This window comes from Aquila chrysaetos, chromosome 11, assembly GCF_900496995.4.
Source record: "Aquila chrysaetos chrysaetos chromosome 11, bAquChr1.4, whole genome shotgun sequence".
Classification (NCBI taxonomy): domain Eukaryota; kingdom Metazoa; phylum Chordata; class Aves; order Accipitriformes; family Accipitridae; genus Aquila; species Aquila chrysaetos.
This window is the reverse complement of record NC_044014.1, coordinates 14,471,985-14,486,674: the sequence shown is the minus strand read 5'-3', so window position 1 is coordinate 14,486,674 and position 14,690 is coordinate 14,471,985. Positions and strand designations below refer to the sequence as shown.

Here is a 14,690-nt window from a genome sequence, read left to right as displayed (position 1 = left end):
CCACTGCAAATGGAGAGGGCCAAGAGGCTGATACAGAAAGCTCTCTACATTAGTGTTTCTACCCTTTCAAAGTAGGCAGAGCACAGATTGCACAGTTGCAGGAAGTCAACATCTCCAGAAGTCAATCTGAAACTTGTATGAACTCTAAATCCAGGTGCTAGGGCACGTAATCCACTTAAAGTGCCTTCCTCCTCAGTTATATCGGACCCCTTTCTCCTGCCTCCTGAGAGAGAGTTGGCAAGTTTTCTGTGTAAATATGTTCACTTTTACACACTTGTCTTTAAGAGAGTGAATCTGAGTTGTTCTTTCCTCTCTTATGGAATAACTATTAGGAGAAGAATAGCCCAAGTAAAGAAGAACTGGAGGGGGCAAAAATGAAGAACAAAGGAAGTCTCAGCTCATGCAGTTAATAACATAAAACAAAGTTACTGAAAAGCAAGTGAAAGCTGGGGCACATCAAAGCAGCTGCAGAGGTAATGCAATTAGATTTGTCACTGAGATGGAACTGAACAGAAAGGGAAGAACAGTCTCGGGTTTCAGCGTATCTGGATATGGAGTATGGCAGGGAGCATGACTGCTGACCATAGCTGAGGAGAGCAGTGTAATGGATTAAGGGGGACCGACAGGAAAAAGATAAGGAACATTTGATGGATTTTCCATTACCCAGGAAAGACTGCTGTGTGGCAACAGCCCTGTGCAGAGTACACTCCAGAGGGCAACATGAAAGGCGGAGGAGAGCTTGAAATGAAAGCAGTTTAAGCAGTAAGGCTGTCAAGCATGCACCATATTTAAGAGTCAGGAAAAGGGAGGAAGCTACAGACCAACAGACAAGGCATTCTTCAACTCTTTCAGAAAAGAGCAGTAAGTTTTTCTTCTTTACTAACAGGGAAACTTTACTAACTGCTTTTGCATCTGCTAAGATGTTGCATCATACCAGACTGGTTCCCGTCCTACCAGTCTACAGCCAGTCTGTCTCTAAACCCTAAGTGACCCAGGATATGGGTAGCTTTGAGCAGGGAAAAATTAGTTACAGAGCCAAAGATTTCAATAAGCCACAGATGACACCCTTGGGGCCCAGCATAAAGTTATGTTTTGCCTGTGTGCTATCTTAATGGGCAGATGGTCATCCCACCACATCTCTAAGCTTCCTGCCTGTGCTAAGGAAAGGTCAGCTGAGTTTCCACATACGTTTTACATAAGTGTCACGTCAAGAGCACCTAGAAATTTAGCAAGACGTTCATTAGAATGGAGCAAATCATAATAAAAGTGTCCTTTGTACACAGTTGCTACATGAGAAGTCCATTAAGATGTGGTTAGTCTTTCATAATGGAACAGAGGAACATGTGAGGTTTTACTATTCCATTTCTGGAACCTGAATTAAGCATCTTTAGCCAAAAAACAGCGCAGCTAAATACATATACATGACAAATGGCATCTCAGTTTTAGTAGAATGAGACCACACCAAATAAAATTACCTTTCCACACAATCATAGACCACAGCAAACAGCAGTGAAACTAGTTTCAAGGATTAATTAAAAAAAATTGTAATGAGAAGCAAATTGTAATGAGAAGCAACCATTAAAGTTAAATCTCACTCCTTTTAATGGCCTGTGGCTCGAACAAGCATCTTCTTCCAATTAAAAGCTCTCACTTGTGTAATTTCTGCAAACAAGCCATGCAAGTTCTCTCCTTCCATGGACATGAGAGTCCAAGACCTCTACCAGAATATACTGCTTGGACTTGCACATAAGTTGTTTGTATGCTTTTTAAGGGTATTAAAAGGAGCATCATTTTCAGCTTTTGAACCTTTTGTCACACTGACAGCCCAAGCTGGTCGCAAAGAGATTACAGGCATGGTAATTGACTCCAGTTTCTTCTGCAACAATTTATTTACTGATACAAGATGGGAGAAGAGGTTACTGCACTGGATTAACAGCCACAAGTGGCACCAAGAGTTTTCAAAGTTTTCCTGTGGGGTGTGGGGGGGAACCATAAAGTAAGTGAATACCAGTTTCCCCTTGATAACAAAAAAGCTTTTCATACCTTCCCCAAGTTTGGATGTGTTGATGTCAGAGTCATCTCTGGTTCCATTTTGGGATTCCAAGTACGTAGCAGGGACCCAGCCTTGCTCCTCTGCTGTGCTCACAAACCACCAGCCTACAAAAAGAAGTAAAAGAAGTTGCTCAGTCAACATTAAGAGGAGCAAGAATAGCAAGATGCTACTGAGAAGGCAGCACAGCATCAGCAGCTTTGGTGCAGGTTTGAGTTATCCAGCAGCCTCCTAGAAGGAGAGGGGGTTTAGTCCTATTATACCATTTCTATCAGATACTCTCACAGTGGTAAACAAGTATGCAGGCAGGCCTCATGTAAAAAAGGTTGCAATGGAACAAGCATCAGTTTATTTTAAGAAACCTGAAGTCTATCCATGACAGCTCTGATTTGAGTTCTCCAATTCAGTTTCTCAAAACAAGTCTTGCAACATGTACATCTACAGTATCAAAACACTTTGTATGTGTATATATGCATATGTGAATGTATGGGAAATAGCACAAACATTTCCCAAATCCTACTACGAGGTATCACGGAAATCAAAAGATGGAAATAGGAAAGACTTTAGTAGAAGGGCACAGATTTCAGAACAGGACACAAAATAGTAATTGCTTCAATTGCACTTGTCACCACAGCCGGTATTTAACAAACATGACCTGAATTCAATGCCCTGGGAAGCTGGAAGGTACTGCATAGAACAGAAATAAGAGAGAAAAGCTAACTGAAATGTGACTTCAGGCCATAGGCACCAGTTATTTGCCTTCCCGCCTGAACATCCAAGTTTCTACCACTATCTACAAAAGCGTTGAGTATTCACCAACTATAGGTATATAACTTCAGGGCACATCCATGGATGGATGAATAAAATTATAGGTGAGCCATCTCATGGTTAAATACATCCCAACCGTAACTATCCTTGCCTCTTTTCTTGCTTGGCTACATTGATCCTCCACTGGTTTTGATGTAGAATCACTCACCCAAGAGCTTGCTGCTCTTGGTTATGAGCACAACTAGATTCTGCTCCATTCAGGTAAGGTCAGAGTTAAGATACAGGACAATAAAAAGCCAAGCAGGTAAAACAGTTCTGTTGCTTTCTACAATCTCCCAGTCTCCCCCCAAAATGCAAGTTGCTTTCTCAAGACAATGTGAACTATTGTTCAACCCCAGTCTTTCAGCCTCCCCCAAAGGGAGTTGAGAAAATAGCTATTTCTGTACATGCACCTCAAAACAGTTTACAGACTTTAACGGCTGTCATAAACCCAACTGATTTCACAGGAGACTCCCAAGCCTGCCTGTGATGAGCAAAGGCAGGTATGAGCCAGCTTGGTCTGTAAATAGACAGGGCACAAAGACTAGTTAATTTATGGTGGGGCAAAGCCCTAAGTTGTGTGACGGCCACACAGCCGTCCCATAGCTGGGAGGCCGCAGCCCTGGGCCTGGCAAGGGGAAGGGAGTCTTCACTGGGCTCTGCCATCATGCAACACGCAACTTTCTTTAAAGAAAAACAAAGAAACCAGCTGAAACAATGCTCAAGTGTTTATGCTAAAAGTCACCCAAGTTTGTTCCAAATCCTGTCACGGAAGATTTTACAAGAGGACAGTAGTTACAAACCCTCGTTTTCCTCCCTTGGGCCTGTGGCTGGGAGACAATGTGCCCCAGGGGACAAACCCCTCACTTGCCACTGCACAGCTGCTAGGTAGCTCTATTTATTTACTCTCAAAACTCAGACATGGCTTTCCATTTTCTGGCCCAGCAGAGGTTTGGAAACTTTGCTTCACAAGGCTCATGGTTGGAAAGTTTAAATTTAGTTATTCCCCCTCAGCAGGAGGTGAATTCTCCTGCCACGAAGCCCACAGCAGCAAACACGCAGGATCTGCCAGACCGTTTCAAAAAAACATCATAGAACCATTTAGGTTGGAAAAGACCTTTAAGATCATCAAGTCCAACCGTTAACCTAACACTGCCAAGTCCATCTTCATGGTTGTTCCTTATTTTACTAGCAACATATCGACATGGGTAGCAAACGCTGTTTAACATACACTTATAATTAGGCACAAAATGTCAGAAGCTGGCTTTCAGCTGCTATCAATTAGACTGGAATAGTTTATGCAAACTCTTCCTCAGAAAGAAATTAAACAGAATTGCACAAAAAGGACTTGCCTACACTTAAAAATGTGTGCTTGGGCCAAATTCAAACCATGGTAAAGCCTGGTCTTTGGAGGGCTGGATCACACAGCCTTGACGCCGACCCAGTGCTAGCCCATTTCACAATACAGCTCCTCCGGTTTGGCTCACTGAGCTGCATCGTGGCCTTTGAGCTCAGTTCAACGTCTTGTGTTTGGTGTCATAGGGTAGCTGAGCCTCCATCCATCTAAACAGGGCTCCCTGCTAAAAGGCAACCCCTCACCCCACGGCAGGGGTGCATACACATGCATCCCCCATACCACCGTGCCTCCTTACTGCCATTCCCAGCTCCTGAAAGGCCTCAGCAGGGAAACCTCACGACTCACTGATCTTATGAACAGGCTCCCACATACCAGTTGGAGGTCAAGTCACATTTGAGGTAGGTTACAGTCAAGTAACTCAACCAAATCCATTGCAACATGCAGACAGGGCATATAACAGCCTAAGTGAGGTTTTAAGCTGCTTTGATTCTTCAAGCCATCACTAAGGTTAAAGCTCCTAATCACCACAGAGCTCATAAAAGTTATAATTTCTTTCTAAAGATTTCCTTTATAAACTATGTGCAAGGGTAAAGCATAAACGAGAAACCTCCACAACTACTGAGAAATCAGCAGTATCTGTCCAGCTTCAGAGAAAACCAGCCCCCGCGGCGAAATTCTCTTCTCCCATTTCAAGCTTGCTTCTCAGAAGGACAAAAGAAGGGCTTTAATGCAGCTCATTGGAGTAGCATGTCCACAGAAAAAAAAGTATGTTTTACTTAAACAGCCTGAACAACTGAGAAGCCTGAGAAACTTCCAAGCAGCACCCCCCGGCAGCACAGAAGTCAAAAACGGATGCTCACAAGCAAGATGTGCAGGGTGTTAGAGTGGCTGAGCAGACATTGCAGAGGCAACTCGCTCCTTGTGAGGCGAAAATCTGAATTATGATGGCACATCTAAGCCATAACCCTACAGAAAGGAAATTACAGCATAGTGCAAGAATTGACAAACTCCTAGCAGAAAATGGCTGAAGCACAGACAAGTTCCACAACGCTGTCCATGCATGACAGCCCAGAACTGCAGAACTCTGCCCAGCTGATCGTGAAGTACTTGCTCTGCACCATCCCATCATTAGAAGCATTAGGGCAGCTGCCATTTGGTCCTACCACCCTTTTCCCCCCACCCCCAGGTTAATGGGGGTTCATGGTTTGCAGACAAATTAGCCAGACTGGCCTTTGTTTGCAGAAAGTCAGGGCTGTAATGGTGCAAACCATCTCTTGTCCCCTCCCCTGCCATCTTTCCCAACCCAGAGCATCACAGAAACGTTGTTAGAAAACTTGCTTTTGAAACACGGAACAAAACATTGCATTTATTTTGAGTTCTCCCTCTATGCTGGAGTCGAGCTCGACTTCACGATTCATTATTAAAACCATTCTGCAGCAACATCTGCAGGGAATTATGTAAAGTTATCTCTGTGCACTGCCAAGCCAGTCTGAGGTTCGCTCTTGCACTCACACCATCTGTAAAAATTAGGCAGTGCTTTACAGCTTGAGTTAACCCTTACAGATGCCCCTATCTCTCAGGCATCAAAACACAACTCTAAAGCTGATGTGGCATGGATGTCTAGACTGAGACTCATCTATCCTCATCCCTGACGAGGATTCAAAGGGAGTTTAAGCCTCACAGAAGGCTCACAGGGAGTTGTAGCCACTGCAACCAGACCAAGCTCAGCTTGAGCTTTGCTGCATTACTCCAAATCCTGCCTTAATACTAATCCAGGAATATGAATTTTTAAGGTAGGAGTGCAATTTTCTCCTCACATCTGTTGACCCTTTGGTTGGCATCTGTCAGCATCCCTAGCTGCAATAGCCAAGATGACTCTACACTCGCAGAGTCCATCTAGGCTCTGATAACTCTCAGGCATTTTCAGCATGGAGCTACAACAGTTACCAAGAGATGAAAGGTTCCACTTGCCACGCATACATACACACTGCAAGATGATGACTGCAAAATAGATTGGTCACACTGGAGAGTGAATAAATGACAAAAATACTGTGATTCTAAAGATCGTGTTCTTGCTTTTAATTGTATTCCCAGTCCTCTCCCAGAAAGGCTTTGAAAAAGCAAAAGAATTAAGCTAAGTGTTACCCACAACCCACACCATGGGAAACTACTAGAACATAGTTAAAGGACTACCTTTTATGCAAGTTTTGCTAATGTATACATGCGTCCTCACCCATCCATGCTTCAATGTCGTCCCTTTCTCCACACCACCAGGAAAAATTAGCTATTCCTGTTGAAGTCTGCCTAATCATAAGATGCTACAAATCACTTTTAAAAAAAAAATAAAAAAATTGGAGGATCATGCTGAACATTGGTTTCTAATTCTCCCTTAAGCCATTAACTTCTCTTTAGACTTGATTGTCAATTTATGAGCTTAACTAAAGTAAACAAGAAGGACAGCACCACTGTAAAAGGGAATGGGAATCTCTCCTGCATGAGTAGACTACACATTCTTCTAAACAAATACTTAAATAACACTCCACCTCTCAAGAGTTTTGGAAAAATCCCACTCAAGCAGCAGTCTGGTACATCTGACATGCGCGTTTTGGGCTTCAGAGAGCTGCTCCCTTTTAAGTCCTTTTGCCTTGGAACTCTCTCTTGAGGGTTTTTTTCTGATCCAGCAACTTAAATTGTCCTACAAAGCGGTACTAGATGCAATCAGGTCACTTCCAGACCTGACACACAGACCTTTTCGTGCCAACAGCTGATTACTTTCTTTCAAAGATGTGATCTGATCATTAAAAAACAGCTAAGGTAAGAGTATTGCTGTGCAGATGAACGTGCTTGCTTTTTTCACCCCTCTAGAGCTCTTGCCACACGGTACATGTATATTTGATACATAGGGAAGTCAGTCATAATTGCCTCAGACAGACCTCCAAAGAAGATGCAGAAGCAGAAATGTAAAGGCACCAGAAGCAGCATTTTGCAAGAGGGATTCTCTGCAGTAAGCATGTTCTTACACCCACTTCCTAAAAATTCACTACAGTGCCTGTACGCTGTTAGACGCTATCACTGTACACGCTGGCTCTCCTCTCTGTAATAGGCTCCTTCAGTCCCACACGCTTGGCAAAGGCGCTGGGTTGAAAGCACTGAATTCATATGAAGGCCAGTGACTGATTTCTGCGTGTTTTGTCCTTAACAATTCACAGAAGAGGCATCTTTCTTTTAAATACAGAGATACATGCAAGAGGTCTTCCTAGCATGGCGCTGACTATAGTTTGGGGTACAGAAGTCTGTGTGTGAGTCACTGCACAGCAGACTAAGGCTGTTTTCTCAGGATGAATTATTAAAGTTGGTGAAATATTAAAGGCAGCTTTCATCTTTAAACACATAACGTTTCCCAGCCTGTGTGCACTGCAGACTTCACTACAGCCACCACTCAACCACAAAGCAATGTTTGTCTCGTTATAAAGATGGAAGTGGGGCTCAGAGGCATGCTCAAGGAAGACAGATGTGCTTGTGGCAGACATCCTACTTGAACACAATTAAGATGCACAGCACAGGTTCACAGCCCTTCACATGCCATACCCAAAGCAGATTGGGCCACACATTAGGATTCCAGCTCAGCCACGTGTCATGATCCTTCCAGTCAGTTAATGTCCTAGAGCTACATGCTAGGAGCATGGTTCGCATGGGCAACCCCACTTTCCACAGGAGCCTCATTTTGCAAAGTGTTGCAACCCTAAACGTCTGTGCCTGACTGCTCTCACAGGCAAGAGCGAAGGTTGTTACCTTGCTTGCAGCTACAGTGGTTGCACTCTAGGTACCAAGTACTGCCAATACTTAGGACTCAGCAGCAGCACAAGGAGTTGCATTCCTTGCACTGCTTTAAGTGTTACGTTACTGAGTTCAAGGAAAATAGAAGTGAATCCCAGAGTCTGGGTGCTGTAACATATGAGGGAGAGAATAGAGTTCTTTCCTGCAATAACTGGCTATTAAGGTAACCAGTTGTTTCAACTCTATATGGTTATGGATTTGCTATCCTAATCCTTCCAGTCTGTCTTGTTCCTCCAACCTCTACTACTAATCTTGTGGCATTGGTAGATGGAGACTTCTCAGCTGTGCTGTCGGCATATCCCTTTGCTGCTGTACTCCACTTCCTATGGTTGCAAAGCTGGCTGGCACAGAGGGCCTACTACATGTGAATAAATATCCTAGTTATTGCTGCCACAGGTTTTTTCCTGGACCAAAGGCAGCTGACTAGGTGTGTACATAAGTGCTCGATACAGAGTCCCAATGTGCGTCTCAGATTCTGGCTTAAACATCTAGCTTGCTTGGATTGGTTTCACATCACATTATATGCACAAACACACACGCATATACGTGGAAATTCACACCCTGACCTCTGCATTCAAATACATATTACCCATGTCTTCTAGTGGGATTGGAACCATGTTTCCTCATACTTCTGGAAAAAGTAGAAGTGTTCAGAACATGGGAAAAGTTCATGGGAAAAGAGAAAACTGGATAATATACAACTCAGCTCTAATACTTTATGGGTTACATCACTAGCAGAGACGATGGATATTCAGAGTATTAGACAACTAGGAAATACCACAGTACTGGATTTCTTCAAATCTTATAAGCTAGTAGGTGACAAGCCTTCCAGAGGTGCACATTTGGCAAAACGCTTATGTATTTGTCTCTTACTACCATTGTGACTTTTTGTGTGTGTGTGTGCGCACACGCCATGTGCATGGAGTTAAGTAAAGCACACTTTATCTTTGGGTTCTGATAATACAAACTGGTAGTTACAAACTCTAAGTGCTCTATCTGCAGCTATTTGCTATGGCCCAATTGTTACCCAGGGGCTTCCCCTCCCTGTTTAAAAAAAGGACCTCAGATTTGTGTATTGACACAGCTGGAATGAAGGAATCTGCCAAACACGTTTTCAAGAATTGGCATGTACATCCACAAAGCCATCATATAATCCAGTACAAATTACACAAGTTGTGTCCTTAAAGCAAGGGAGTAAATGCACTACCTATTACATTAACAGCTATGGAAAAGTCTTGGACATTGCCTGTAAATCCCAGATCAAGTCCCATCACACTCCAGGTCACCAGCTTCCCCTAAACTGTCAAGTACCCTGGGATCCCCAAGACAGCAGCAGAGGAAAGCACCACTTGCTGAGCCTGCCCATGGCCAACTCCAAAACACACACAGCCAACAAGCCCAAGGTGTTGCCCAGCATCCCCAGACCACTGAAATTAGGGGATCCACAAAGCAATGAAGTCAGCCGGTTCTACAGGCCAGTCAGCACCCAAGAAGTTGCAAAAAAAGGTTTGCCAAGGCTCAAACATCCTAATGCCTTCTAAAAATAAATTTAAAATAATCTTTCCCTTCCTGCTTTACTTGATTTCAAGAATACCTAATGGTGAAACTGTCTCTGCAATGTGAGCTGCATTCCACATAGCCCAACATGTTTGCGGCTCGCAGCCTTTGTTCAGTATAGGAACAAAAGAAACTAAGAGAGGGAGTGCTTTACTCATAGGAAATATCTCATCAATCACGACAAGGAACAAAGCTATCTTTAGGTGGGCACATTATATTGTGCAAGCAGCCTGGCTGCAGCTGCTAGCCTGTGAATGCCGAGTACTGTACAATAATTGGAGTAGAACAAGGTCCACCCATAGTCCACTGGCTTTCAAGAGGTTACTGACTTGCACTGGTATACTGGCCAACGTAGTCGTGCCATCCAAGCCACAGTACCAACTCAGTTATTACAGAAAAAACCTGTTTACTGATCACACGTTTTCTTTTTTTCATCTGATCTGTTTGGAAACAGGATTTCCTATCTGACCTCAAGTTCTGATTGCACTACATAACAATTTTCATGTTTTCTTGCAATTTTTTTTTCTCTTGGAAAGTGATAGATTTATGGGCAACAAGTGGTACTGGACAGTATCTTCCTTTCTTCTTTCCCTTCCACCAAAGTTTTCTTTACTTCAGTAGGTCCCAGAAGTTGACCAGTGAGGATACTGACTGCTGCTAGTGTCTTTCAGTACAGCTTCCCTGATCATGGAAGTTCAAGGGGCACTTTCCTTCCTCCATGTTCAGTTACAGCCCAGAGTCTTTCATCGACTTCCAAAAGGCCTTCTGTCCTCTATCTCCTTTAGTGTTTCTACTGTTAGGAAGATGTAGCTCAAGTAGGAAAGTTAAGGAATAAATCTATCTCCAACCCTCCTTAAAGCCTGCCCCCCCCCCCCCTCCTCTCCAGCAGCCCATCATTTAAAGGTTGAAATCTATAGATCTGAGGTTTTAATGAACTTGTCAAAGTGATACTATAGGTACCATGTTTACATAAATCAGTATTTACAGGAGCTCCCAACCACAAGTGGGTTTGGCTGGGGCATGGACTCCAGCACACAGCGCAGAACGTACAGAAATCAGGTGGGCAAACCCAGCCCGTGGCAGCAGATGAGTAATCCACTGCCTTCAGAAAGGCTACGCCAGCGCAGCCAGTTCCTGCAGCAGATTTTCCAGAGCCATGAACAACTGACTATAGTAAAGGCATGCAAACAGATGGCTTTATGCCCCACGGGGCATGGAGAGCTCAGCCCTAGGAGCCAACTGAGACTCTCTATTAGTCATTACCAGTTGTGGGGTTGTGTTTTCTGCGGTCAGCCAACAGGGTGCAACAGTCAAGCTCACAAGTAATTTCCTTTACATTCACAGGACTTAATCTTAAAGCAAACACATTTTGTGTCCAAGCTTTCTTTAGGAAAACATGAATAAGCTTTCAAATGGGCCTCATGGTAATCTTGTCCAAAGATTACAAATTACTTCCTAGTGGTTTAAAGAAGTTACAGACCCCCAGCCCCAGCTGATAGGAAACGGCCTTCAGAGGCAGCAGAGAATAACCAATATTTACTTCCTGCACAGATTGACAAAAGTCGCTTTTGTTTTAATTTCTTATTCTGAAGTCTGTAGAGAACGTGGTGTCAGTTGCTTACTGGGAAATCCTCAAAACCACACAGAATCAGGAAAAAGAGACTCCATGGACTAGGAACAATCCTAGCAGAGTACCAAACAGCACTCCAGGTGCTAAAGTCAAAGTCATACAGGAATCCCATATTTCAGTCAAAAATACATCTGCTACCTCTGAGGCAGTCTTCAGTTACCTCAGGACAGAACACAGCAACATTGGACAAGAGCTTGAAGCAAGGAACAAAGGCTGCACTATATCCATGAGAAATCAGAGGATAAAGCAACCAAACAGTGATATTAGTTCAGTTTGAAGCACAGCTGAGTCACCAGATTAAAAATGCTGCCTTTTACAAACAGCTTTTATGGGATCCTTCTGAACCACGATACTCCTGCTAAAGGAACTGAGACACCTTGGTTTGCCAGTGCCCAGCACAGTGTGCAGACCAGCACCACTCTGCAGCGCTCAGATAACTGTCTCACAAATTTCCATTTCCATATCCTGCCTGTTCCTTGAAGCTCTGCCGTCCAAATACAACTTCTATCCAGCTCTATTTATTAGCTAGATCTGGCAAGATTGTAGCCCAGATGGTACGTTATCACAAATACTGATGTAAGCCAAACCGAACACTCTGCTCTCCCTCTGACACGGCTTCATTGCTTTTCTCCTGAGCTCCATTCAAGCCACGTTTCTGCAGTGACCCTGGGAGCTAAGCCTCAAAGAGCTGCCTGCACAAGGCTGCAGGAAATGACAGCTTCGGAAATGAGTACCAGAGTGATGAATAGCAGGCTACAAGAGCAGCCGGTGCGTTAGCAGGCTGCCAATTAATGAACTACATTGTATTGAACAAGGACATACATGGACAAGTAGTATCATCGACACTCCCCAGAAGAGATTACAAACCCAATTCAGTATTTTCTGAAGGGTTTTTCCAGGCTTCTCTAAAATTTAGAAGCTTACAGACTTGTTACTATATTTTGTTCAGCAGGAAGCTGAGCTGGCCCTATTTTGAGCAGATTATAGAAAACTAAAAGAAGAAGGGGAAAAAAAAAAAAAAAAAAGGGAAAAGATTTGCCTTTTACCTTTATCCATCATGAAGACCCAGACAGTGAGAATTGCCTGTGCAGGTGGAAACAGAAGGGGACATTCACCTTTAGGAAGGGGGAAACTGAGCTCATCCACATAGACTTCAAAAAAGCAAAACTGGGACTTAGCAGGCTATCTGGTTCCATCCAGCTCTAACAAAAAGGTGCATCAGCATCATAAGAAGAGAAGATAAATATAAGAAAGTTACTGAGGCAAAAACCTCTGTTAAGATGCTTATTTTCCCCCCTCAACAAAAAAAAGCACTCCTCTTACATTACAAAAAATACTCTGCACACGGCCAGGTAACTAAGCACTTTTTTCTACTCATTCTGGCTTAGCCTCTGGATAAGAAGGCTACACACTTTGCTCAAGCATCTTTGCAGGGTTTTTGCTACATGGTAGTAAGCATGTGATTTCCCTGCAGCTATGGGAACATCAACAGCAAAATTCCTATTAACACCTTCTTCACAGAGAAAGGCTGGGTTGCCGGCAGCCTCAGTTGCCAGTCTGCATCCAGGAAGGCACCATTAAATGTGCAGTAAGTCAAAGTCCCAATATTTAAACATTTTCATCTTCTGACTCTGTTCTGTCTCTTCAAGCTTAATCAAACAAAGCCAGAGCAAGCAGTAAAGCACAGATTTGCTGGCAATAATCAGTGAGACTGATCTTCTGATGCTAAAGGTTAGCAAGGCAAATTAATGATGTGAGATACAGAAGAGCTGTCTATCTCCACGCATTTCACAGAGCTGAGACAAGACAAATATACCATTGTGAGGCTTATTCCTTTCCATTAGGAATAAATCAACCATGAAACAAGGGCAAGAGTAATGCTGTCCTTGGGCGAAAAGCTGAGATTTGCAGACCCTCCATTACAAACACACATGCATTACACAATACAGCACCATTTAAAATAAATAAGCAGCACAGTAAGGGATTACCTAAACCTGTTAGACAGATGATATAGAGGCGTAGTGTTTATCTTTTCAACAAGTAGTCACTAAAGCTTACCCTACGAGTGCATGCAAGATTAAACCCTTCCCTCTCCCCAATACAAGGCTACCAAAAGAGGACACGCTGGACTGCCTGTAACCACCCCTGGCCAGACCCTGCTGCAAGTGCTATACTTTCCATATATCTCCTTCTTTCTTTGCACAGGCAACTGCTAATCCCCAATCACTGTGATGGGGAACATCATAGATGCTAACATCATAGAAAACCTTGAATTCAGGCATTTTGCAACCTTGCACTTTTCAGGATCTCACACTTGGCAGATTGGTGGCCTTTTTTTTTTTTTTTTTTTTTTCCCCTTCTTCCCCCAAAATGCATTGGTTTTCCCTTCTTATTTTGGGAAAGGTCAGTGATGGAGCACAGAGGCTGCATGTTCACCGCAAGATGGTCCTGCTGCTGGGGAGCTGGCCTAGCTTTGGGGAGTTCTCTGTAAGAGAACCGAGAACCAGACCCATTCTTTTTGTGGGAGGAGTTTTTCCCTCCCCAATTTCCAAGTCTTAGTTACTTCCCTCCCCCCCCCCCCCCCCCCCCAAATCCAAACAGTGTTTCCTTTGTCTGTCCCTCATGTAGACATCCATTCTCTGGAGACAAGGCCTAGATGTCTGGCACAACAGGACCCTGATCTCAGCTGGGCCTTAGGCACTGCCATAAAAAACAAACAGAGATCACAGAAGCATGGTTCTTGCAATGTAAAACAGTCTGAATAGCAAATAAGTCTTTGGATAGGTCTGTCAGCTGACATACTAATTACTATGTCCGAACGCTACAGTTTAACAAAAGCTTATATGGCCTGAAAATTTATTCCAAAACATCCCATTTAGTGACTATGTGTGCACATTTGGAAGGGTAAGTTGGGAGTTCACCGCAATACTAATGTGAAGTACGTACACCTCCAGCAAGACCAACCGGACTACTAGCACATTTTAGCATGACTAATGAATTGAAGTTTCCTCAGCATGTTTTCCTCCCAAGGGCTGCAGGCAACAATTACAGAGTGGAAAGACCCAAACCTGGGTAGAAAGAAAAGTACCTATTCCTGTATCTAAATCCCTACTTGGGAAAGAGATTTCCCATTGCATTTCGGAGAGATCTACCCCCCCCCCCCCCCGCCGTTGTTTGCATGGGCTCTTCAACACACACACAGATACGTGCCCCCCCCCCCCCCCCAAATTCTCAGACTCCAGCTCAGTGAAGCATTGTGCAATGCAAGCTGCAGAAAACAACCAAGACTACACATTTTTGGGAAGGACAAACATCACTTCCAAATCCCCTTCTAACTTACACAGAGACCCTCAACACCAGGCATGAGGGGAGCCACCTCTAAGGCACACCAGTGCCTTGATTAATTTCTTGGTCAATCTTCTGGCTAGTAACTGACACCTCCTGAAGGTTCA

At 43.7% G+C, this 14,690-nt stretch overlaps 1 protein-coding gene across 6 annotated transcripts in view; it reads right to left on the bottom strand.

Annotated features, from left to right (window-relative positions):
• The window catches only part of SH3PXD2A (SH3 and PX domains 2A), a 269,014-nt gene that overhangs the window by 38,474 nt on the left and 215,850 nt on the right, over positions 1–14,690 (bottom strand). For all 6 annotated transcript variants that reach the window (XM_030030152.1, XM_030030155.1, XM_030030154.1 and 3 more), the window contains one exon: positions 2,044–2,157. In XM_030030152.1, the coding sequence (XP_029886012.1) occupies positions 2,044–2,157 (114 nt within the window). The remainder of the gene's footprint in view (positions 1–2,043; positions 2,158–14,690) is intronic.